Below are 9,368 nucleotides of genomic sequence, written 5' to 3' on the forward strand. Positions count from 1 at the left end.
CCCCTAGTCTAGTGGATTGGTGTTGGTCTATTGCTCCAGAGACCTGGGGTCAATCCCCACACCGTGACAAAAACCCTGTTCACAATATACTGTACTGACCACCTTCACTCTTGCTGCTAACACTGTATTTATCACAGTAAATACATAGTGTCATAGTATGGTATGTTTACATTTACAGTATTTTACTATAATATTGTTATAACTTTTGCACAACCTGTTACATATGGCACTTAATCCACACTACAACTGTGTCCTAGTCGGCACTGCGCTGTCCTTTACTGTGCCTACTGTCCTGAAATTTATACTTGTCTTGCTCTGTTTGCACATGTGCACTTTATGTAGTCCTGTGTAGGTCTGTGTAGTTGTTAGGAGGAACGTTGTTTCGTTTAACTGTGTACTGTACCAGCTGTATATGGTTGAAACGACCATAAAAGCCAGTTGACTTGATTTTGTGAATGCCTGTTCATATAGAAATGCATACAATAGTATATACATTTTATTTAACAGTTCAGGTACATGCATATAGTTATAAGCCATTCATTTCATTTTAGCCTCAGCATGTGAAATATTGCTGATTAGAGGCAAAAAAGATTTCATAAGACCATTATATACAGCTACAATCATATATTTGACACTTTAACATTCTCGTGTCTTTGCTTTGCCTTTTAATTTTTAATGTACATTAAATTTAGCCATCGCTATAAAGCTAAGAGCACCAGTGGTCGGTGAAAGAAGAAAGTCTTTTATTATTATTATTATACTAGAATTGTTTAAAGATTGCATCCTACTTGTCAAAATAGCCCATACTTATTGAAAAACGTTTTAACAGGAACAGTTTCTACAGTAATTTAACTGTAGCTAATTTACAGAAATCAGGTAAATGTATTGTTTTTAGGAATTCATGTTTACGGTAGTATTAGCGAGCGGTGTGCAGTGTGCTTTTGCCATGGCTTTAAATAAAAGATAACGCCAATGACTGTCGCTACTACAATAACAATTAAAATGATACAGGTGATGAGTACCAAGGGCCCACATGGTGATCTGGTTGAGTCAAGCTGTTGGGGAAAAAAAAAAGAGTTATACACGAGTACTGATTTGTGCTTATAGCTCTGGTTGAAAAAAAAAAAGAATGAAAATGTAATAATGGCAGTTCGTGGATAATTGGTAAATAAATGCTGTTGTCTCTGTCTACCTGGGTATTAGGTGAAGCTCCAATAGAGGTCAGATAGTCAGTGATGGCTTTCAGCGCCTCATCATTGTGAAGGGATCTGAGCAGTCCCAGGTCTTCATAACAGAGCAAGTCCACAGCTAACACATCATCCCTGTTTACGATCCTTTGGCTTCTTGGAGCTATGTGATTCTCATCAAATGTGAAGTGGAGCACCATGAGAACAACAGGCTTACCCGCTGGAATAATGAGAGATTAACAGGGCAACATTGTGTTAATAAAGGACACTCTATTTGCTCAGAAAAACACAATGGATGGAGGATGGTTTGCATCAGAAAGAAAGAGGAGTGGTCCAATGTCCAAAGAAAATAAATTTTCTATCTACTTCAGTTTGCCATTTTTTTTCTCTCTATTCCAATATTCATTTTTAAATTATAAAACTAATTCTCCTCTTCTACAGCTTATTGCTGTAACCAATGATGAGTTTAGAGGCAGTACAGTGTATAAGCACCAAATTACAATCTGTTTCAAAACTAGAAAGGTCCTTTATTTAGCATTACATGGCCTTAGGTTATAAGGTTCTATCTCCCATTGGGTTTGGGTAATAGCGAAAATGGCAAACTGAAAGAGATGAACATTGTACCATCATAATTAATAGTATGTTAGATTTTTACATGACTTATGGAGAATAGGAGACTATGCTGGCTATATTGGTATTCTATTTTGCCATGTATGTATCAGCGTGGGAAAGCCTGTGAGTTGTCACTGTGCCTCTAAATTGGGTTTTTCTGCATATAAAATACTTTCACACCTCAGTTTTAAGAAATCATACATACATTTTACCAAAAAGACATGAAAATGTTTTTATTTACGTTTAAATTGGTGGTACACACAGCTAGTCTGTCTAAAGATTTCTAAAACCTTGCTAGCTAAGTGTGATTTCCTTACAGAGTTAATATTTTTGAATAGCTATGCGCTACAGTGAAGCGGACAGAAGTCAGTTTATAATCATGTACCAGCTGGCAAAATGTCTGCAATGCTCCTGTGCAGCATTATGAAATCTTTAAATGAAATTTTGTCTCTTTTCATTTTTGGGGGTAACATTAAAATGCTAGAAGTTTACTTAGATACATAGAAAAGGGAAACAAATTTCAGTTCAGGAAAGTCATTTTCAGTTCAGGAAAGTAGTTTTCAGAACTAGTAGAAAAAAAAATTTAATTTCACTGTGAGAAATTTTCCCAGGCCACCACACATATAATCTAATAGATTACTCCTTACTTCTAGGGATGTTCTGAAGGGCAGCTTCAATGTCCGTTCCCATCCGAGACACAATTGGGACAAAAGCAATGATGACATCACTGTTTTCCTCTGCAGACACTTGAGCGAGCACAAGACGTTGCTTCAGCCGCCTTAATATCTCTTGATGGATATTCATGGTGTTCCCAATTAACTTCAGGAAGAATGACAGTTTTTTGGAATCTGGAGAAAAAAAGACACTCAGTTGCAGTATAACCTTCTGTACAATGGTGAGCTGAAAGTTAGCTGAAAGTCTACAATGAAGACTAAACAAGCCTTTTTTGCTGAATAAATTTTAAACTTTATATTAATTGTTATACTTTATAACACAAAGTATTTTTAATTAATAAATTTCATTAAAAATAAAATGCATTTATTAAAATGTATTTCATAACTGCCTATTTTTATCATTCAGGCACAAATGGAACACACTGCACTAGTGTAGTGTAGTGTAATTTACACTAATAAATTATTATGGCACACAAACCACCTTAAATTTTATCAGATCAGTCCCAAACATAGAGATAGGTTTTATCTAACATCACCTTCTGTCCCTACTACAGGTATTCTTTCATAGAGTATTCCAAGTAGAACCCTTTTAGGAAGCTAAAAGCCCTTTTTTTGGTACCTTTTTTGCCCCTAAGAATACTTAGCCGGTGCTTATTTGTGCCTGTTAATTACATTTGTTCAACTGTTCATGATAGTATTTGTAGATATGTGATATTGTACCTTTAGTCAAAAGTGAAAGCTGTTATAAAATCCATGTGCGATCACATCTGGTTCACCTGAGAGCAGTAGTCTCAGGTTCTTTTCAGGTGAATATGTGAAAGCAGTCAGCTTTATAGACATTGCTTGCGTGAAAACAGATTTGCGATAATGAGGCTTTCCTTCTTACGAGCCGAGAATACTTCCTGAGTACAGACTTTAGTATTCAGACCAAGTGGAAATGAAGACACAGGAGGCTCACAGTTTTCGGTCTTCAGCAGCCATTGGGGGTTTTTATCTGTTGTCTTTCATGGCCATGGTTCTTTTCTATGCTGTGGTCTGCTGGAGTGGTTTAGCGTCACTGCAGGGAACTGCAGAGTCACAGGACTAAATCTAAGCTCATTAGAGGCAGTGACAGTGAAGAGAAGCATTTTTGGAGAACATTCTGAACATTTCTGCCCACATACTCCATGGTGTGATATCCAGGACCATGTTAAGCCACCAGATCATTTTACTAATGTGACTTTCTTTTACTCAAAGGACTGGGGATTTTTTTTTCTACCCACTCCTATCAGGTTCCACAATACTTCCTCCCAGTGTGCTATCCTGTCTCCTGTTTACATTATCCGTTTTACAAATTATTATCAGGCAATACCACTCTTTTTTCTGCTTAATTTTTGTAAACAATAATGTTTTTGCAAACATTTGGAGGTTTCCTGCTATCACGCTATTAGTTCATAGTAATTAGGTGTATTTATTCTGTTTATTTAATATCCTGTGCTAATCTGCTACTAAATTTCCCCTTTGGGGATCAATAAAGCCCATCCATCCATCCATCCATCCATTCATCTCCAATATTTATTAATCTAATTGATATCTATTATCTAATCTAGTCTGATGTATGTTTTTCTTAATGTGTCATGGCGGAAACACAGTGTGCACCTGATATGACGCCCAACATTTTTTTCTTCTCCTGTCTTTTTCACTGTTAAATAAAAATTTTGTATTTGTATTTTTTTTTTAAAGTAGCATGCCCCAACTGGATTGTGTATCTCTTGGTGCTGTGACACACTTTGCTGTAACTGCAGCTCATTTCCAAATCACACCACATACACCACTGAGAATCCATTTTGTCTGATAGTAAGAGCTATTTTTATTAGTTAAATAATTTTTTATTAATATATGAACTTCAGATACATATCATGCTCATAATACATTTTTTGTTAGCTACTACTTTTAATTTAGTTAGGAAAGTTAGCCAGCTTACATGACATTAACTTTTTTTGCTTGCTAGACTGCAAAATGTCCTGCAATTTTAGATTATGGAGGATTCAGGAGAACATTTGCCTTTTTTTTGTAAATACATGAAGGAAAAGGGCACAAACATGCATTTATACCCTATGATACAGTATACAGTATATGTTTAATATACTGCCCTGTGTTTTGCAGACAGCTGTAGAGTTTCTATAATATGGGACTGGCTTTGACTAGCTAATGAATTTATATATTAGTGTATGTTATGTATATTCAAGTTATATAGGTATGTGTGTGAAGTTGAATCTGGAATTGCAAGGAAAAAACCTTAAATGTATAGCATCATATTCATAATTTTTAAAACAGTGGAAGAATCTACCAGATAAAATAAGTTTATTCTTGAAATGAAAAGAAAAGCCATTAGTATGTGAGCAGGCAGGGCAGCAGGTGGCAGAAGGCATCTTCTTCATCGACTATAGACTTTCATGTGAACGTTTTACTTACAAGCAGTTTATTATTGGCAGCACTCTTAACTTTCATATGCAAATTAGCCATGTGCAGTAAGCGCATTTGGCTTTAATATTGCTGTTGAATTGCTATGTAAAGTATATACTTTGCTATGTAAATTGTGAGTAATTTAGCAATATTGTTTGTAGTTTATATGAGTACTTTAAAATGTTCTCAAATGTACATATTGATTTTAATGCTCTCTGGGGTAATTTATATATAATCATGCTATATATATATAATTATATTTATATAGTTTGTTATTTTTCTGCATAGGTTATTAAGCTAAACATATCTGATTGAAGCACAGTGAATCTAAGCAAAGTGAATAAACAAGACTAAGCTGTTGTCTGGAAAGTTTTTGCATCAGTAAGCAAAAGCAATGTTTTGAGTTGTTCCATGCGCCCTCTAGAGGTCACTGAAGCCTTTTTGCAAGTTTGGGCAGACATTGAGGCTGAAACCCTTTGATAACTTGACAATGTGTAGTCCAATTGTGTAGTTTAGCACCTAAGTTTTTGGCCTATTGACCCCAAGGTTGTGAGTTTAAATCCCAGAGAGTCCTGCTGAACCACTGAGTAAAGCTTTTATCCCTCAACAACTCCCCTCTGTGCTTACACTGGAGTCAGCTGCTGAGTGAGTAAATGTAGACACCATGTCAAAGTCCTATGCTCATTATTTTTTAAATCTAGTTTCATTATTTAAGATAATATAGCACATAATACTTTTAATCAGAAGTAATAAAGGTTTCGTTTGTAAACCACAAGGTCTTAGAACATCAAGGGTGTGGCGAGAATTAGCAGGGAGGGGAAAGCTCCAGAAACACACCCAGCACATACCTCAGCTGTGAGTGTGAGTGTCTGTTCTGAAAAAGTACTAATGATTATTACTGACAGAATAATTATAATGACCAACATTCAAACAACATTATGAGGGCACAACACCACACCTGGAGGTCCACATATGACACTATGAAAATTTCTAACTTGTCTAATTATCCAAATTATTCAAATCGCGACTCTTTTGAATGCTTTTTTAAGAAATGGTATTTTTTTAACGCTCCTTATTCACCACCACTGATGCGTGATAACATGTTTGACAACTTATATTTATGCTACGAGTACTATGTGAACCATTCTACAGAGCCATTATTATTTTAGATTTTTTTATTATTTTTTATATATTACATATATATTACATATATATATATTTATAGATTTATATATATCAGATTTAGTATAATTCATGTTAATTATGGCTCCTTTGTTTTGAGGAATGCATGCATACCTCACGCACACTGTGTAAATTGCATGAACTTGTTTTACCTGCTGCCTGATTTGTTTATGAAAAGGAATAACCTTTAGATCGCCACATTCATCACATGTTTGTACCTTAAAACTTCAGTTTTCCATATTTCACTGAAAGTTAAATATGTTATAATATTACATTCTGTCTAAAATAGAGGCCTAACATTAAGTGGAATTCTGTATGCTAAATGTAATAGAGCAGCTAATTGCCTCAATAAAGATACAAAATCCTGATAACACACAGCAGATTGCCATTTTAAAAAAACCCTCACCAGTTGAGCATAACATTGTAATATAATACGCATCATAATATATTTTGTATATAACCAGAATGCCAGTATGTTATATTTAACATTTCAATATTAAAATGGACATGATTGCATATGTCTGATATATATGATAAGCCTAATAAACAGACTGATTTGCAGTGATCTTCAAAAGCTGTACCTCTGATCATATTTCCCACCAATAACTGATACCTAAACCAACTTCGAGTGCATCTAAGCGCATTAGGGAAGCATTTTTCTGTTTCACAACAGGAAGTGGTGTTTTTCTTTTCTTTTTTTCTTTCTAACGGTCTACATTGCTGTAATAATTATAATAATAATACACCACAATATCTAAAAGTAAAGTCCTATTTTACTTAAAGCCACTCATTAGAGTCTAGTTAAGAACATATCGTTAATATAATTCATATAATGTATGAATTATTAAGTCTTTGAACAGGCTGCATGTAAAGAACACATCCTGAAAACAACTTAGCTTAGATCAAGTACATGCCTGCAGTCTGATCTCTTTTTCAACAAAGATACCAAAAATATAAAAGCTGTAGCCTATTATGAAATATAATTGTTTGACAAATGACAAACTAATGACAAACCTTCAGGCATTTTGAAGGGAGACAGATCACGAGCAACCGAACTTGCAGCAGCTTGCAGCGTCTCTGACTGACGAGAGTCGAGCATCAATTTTAGTTTCATTCTTTCTTCCACATCAGCAAGAGCCAAGACTTGATGGGGGTGGCAGAGCATGTGAACACCAATCAGACAAAAGCTGCGATAGTGTAATTAGTGAACATCTAAATCATAGAATGTAATAATAATAATAATAATAATAATAATAATAGTGATGTAGTTTTATACTAATGTGAAGAGAGGTGTATTTGTTTCATAATTGTAAAAATAAAAAACAAAGTATTGTTAACAGTTGTGTAGATGTCTTTGATCATAAAGCAAAATATGTTCTAGTTTAAATTTTACTAGTTTAAAGGCTGTAATATATCAAGATTTCTGAAATTATTCAGAAACCTCAAATGTAGTTGTAATTAGTTTTTGGCACACAGTTTCTAATTAATCCGGATTACAGATTACACAACTGCAGATTACTTAATCAGAAGTTTACATTCATTTGCTATCAAACACAGCAAAATCCCTTTAAATGAACAAGATTTAAAGTTGTGTTAAAGAGCTATTTTTGTGTTTGATCAATGCATGCACACCTCTCATTGTTTAGTGTCACTACATGAACATGTTTTACCTGTTCACTGTTCTGTGAATAAGCAGAGTTTAGGCCGACACCTCATGGTTTGTACCTTATAACCCCAGTTCAACATATTTCACTAAGAGTTAAGCTAAATACAGCACAACTGAAGTTATAATATTTTTTTATAATATAAGTTTGTGCAAATTCACCCACAGAAAGTCACTACATGTCATTTTTTGCCAATAAAAGCTCTATAAAGGTGTGTATTCTGGTCATTTTAATAGCTGACAGACAAATTGAGTGAATATTTTAATTCCTGGTGCTAAACTTTATTCAAGGAAACAAAAAAATACCAATGAAATTTTATTTTCTCTTAATAATGTAAATAAAATGGAATATTTTGTGGCACAGCATGAAACTCATGTTCATGTTAGTCTGATATTTCATTAAATAATAATCCATACAGAGATGCATATAGTCAATCAGTAGTATGGACAAAATTGAATTCTTTATTTCCACAACCATAATTCACAAATAGATAAAGAAAAAAAAAAAAGAAAAAAAACAACTTTTGTATATAAAGATACAATTATATAATAAATTGTTAGGTTCAACATTATTTAATTCATCAGCCTTCATTTTGTCTTTTAATCAAATGTATATTTAATGTGCATTAAATAAAGCAATCAGAAATATAAAGCTAAACACACAGAGGCTAGTTTACACTCACTTAATAACACTCACTTCCTCGTATGATGATTGAGGAATACTCAGCAGTTTTTTGGGTTTTTTTTTCAAAAGAAATGAAAACCTTGCCGTAATTAAAAGGTAGCTTAAGCCACATTTACATGATGTAGAAGAATTTGGAAGGACGGGAAGACTACTCATTATTCCGATTGAACAGTGTTTACTCACTGCTGTTGCTCGATACTATAAGCTCTGTGTGAAGCCTGGCTCAGATCTTTTCTATGTTTCTACTTTTTGTATGCTGTTTATTAAATACACTTACAGATACCTTTTATCACCGACAGGTCATTTCTTTTCATAATGAGACCTTCTGAATGCACTGGTAAAATTTTCTAATTTTAATGTGGTTTTATCTTTGATGCTGTTCAAATTTAGATTAAATTGGCTAGTAAGTATAGCTAGCTATTAGCTAATAATTGCTAGCAGAATATTTATGCTAATGTGCTAATTAACTCTTTAGCCTCTCTTTCTTGTTTTACTTTTTTGTTGTTGTTGTTTATCATAATGAGATCTTGATTATAAGAAAAATATTACATTTGTTGGTTCATTAGTTTATGCGGTTTAAGGTCAGATAAGGTTGCCGTTTAGTTACAGTTTACTAAGACAATCAAGGAATATCACAATTAGTCCCAAAAGAGTAAGAAAACCAACTGAAATGAGGAGTGCACACAGCCAGCAGGGATTTTGTCTGCACCCGTTTAATGAATCAGGCTGTTGGAAAAAGAAGTAGAATTAGTGCAGTACATTAAAACTGTTTTCTGGCTCAGTGTAACGTTTGTGCTGAAAAACTGAACTAAATAATGGTGGAAATTACATGCTGTTTTCTTTGTAGCTGTTCAAAACCTACCAGGACTTCTGGTGTAGCGCCCATAGAGATCAGATAATCAGTGGTAGATTTCAGGGCG

General features: G+C 34.0%; 1 protein-coding gene across 1 annotated transcript; it reads right to left on the bottom strand.

Moving 5' to 3' along the window:
- Nucleotides 1-480: 480 nt before the first annotated feature.
- Nucleotides 481-7,214, bottom strand: LOC113540837 (uncharacterized). The gene is made up of 4 exons (XM_026937448.3): nt 7,115-7,214; nt 2,447-2,647; nt 1,193-1,407; nt 481-1,055 (listed from the first exon to the last, which is right to left on the bottom strand). Exons 1-4 carry the CDS (start codon nt 7,212-7,214, stop codon nt 906-908), a joined length of 666 nt encoding a protein of 221 aa, XP_026793249.2. The 3' UTR covers nt 481-905.
- Nucleotides 7,215-9,368: the final 2,154 nt, after the last annotated feature.

This window comes from Pangasianodon hypophthalmus, chromosome 25 (assembly GCF_027358585.1).
Source record: "Pangasianodon hypophthalmus isolate fPanHyp1 chromosome 25, fPanHyp1.pri, whole genome shotgun sequence".
Classification (NCBI taxonomy): domain Eukaryota; kingdom Metazoa; phylum Chordata; class Actinopteri; order Siluriformes; family Pangasiidae; genus Pangasianodon; species Pangasianodon hypophthalmus.

What these genes read in the sequence shown, in the direction of transcription:
- LOC113540837 (XM_026937448.3), bottom strand. Translation starts at nt 7,214, where the DNA reads ATGAAACTAAAATTGATGCTCGACTCTCGTCAGTCAGAGACGCTGCAA. An exon ending in TCCCTTCAAAATGCCTGAAG is followed by an intron (nt 2,648 to 7,114) that starts GTTTGTCATTAG and finishes TTTTTTCTCCAG; the next exon opens with ATTCCAAAAAACTGTCATTC. An exon ending in GAGCTTCACCTAATACCCAG is followed by an intron (nt 1,056 to 1,192) that starts GTAGACAGAGAC and finishes TTTCCCCAACAG; the next exon opens with CTTGACTCAACCAGATCACC.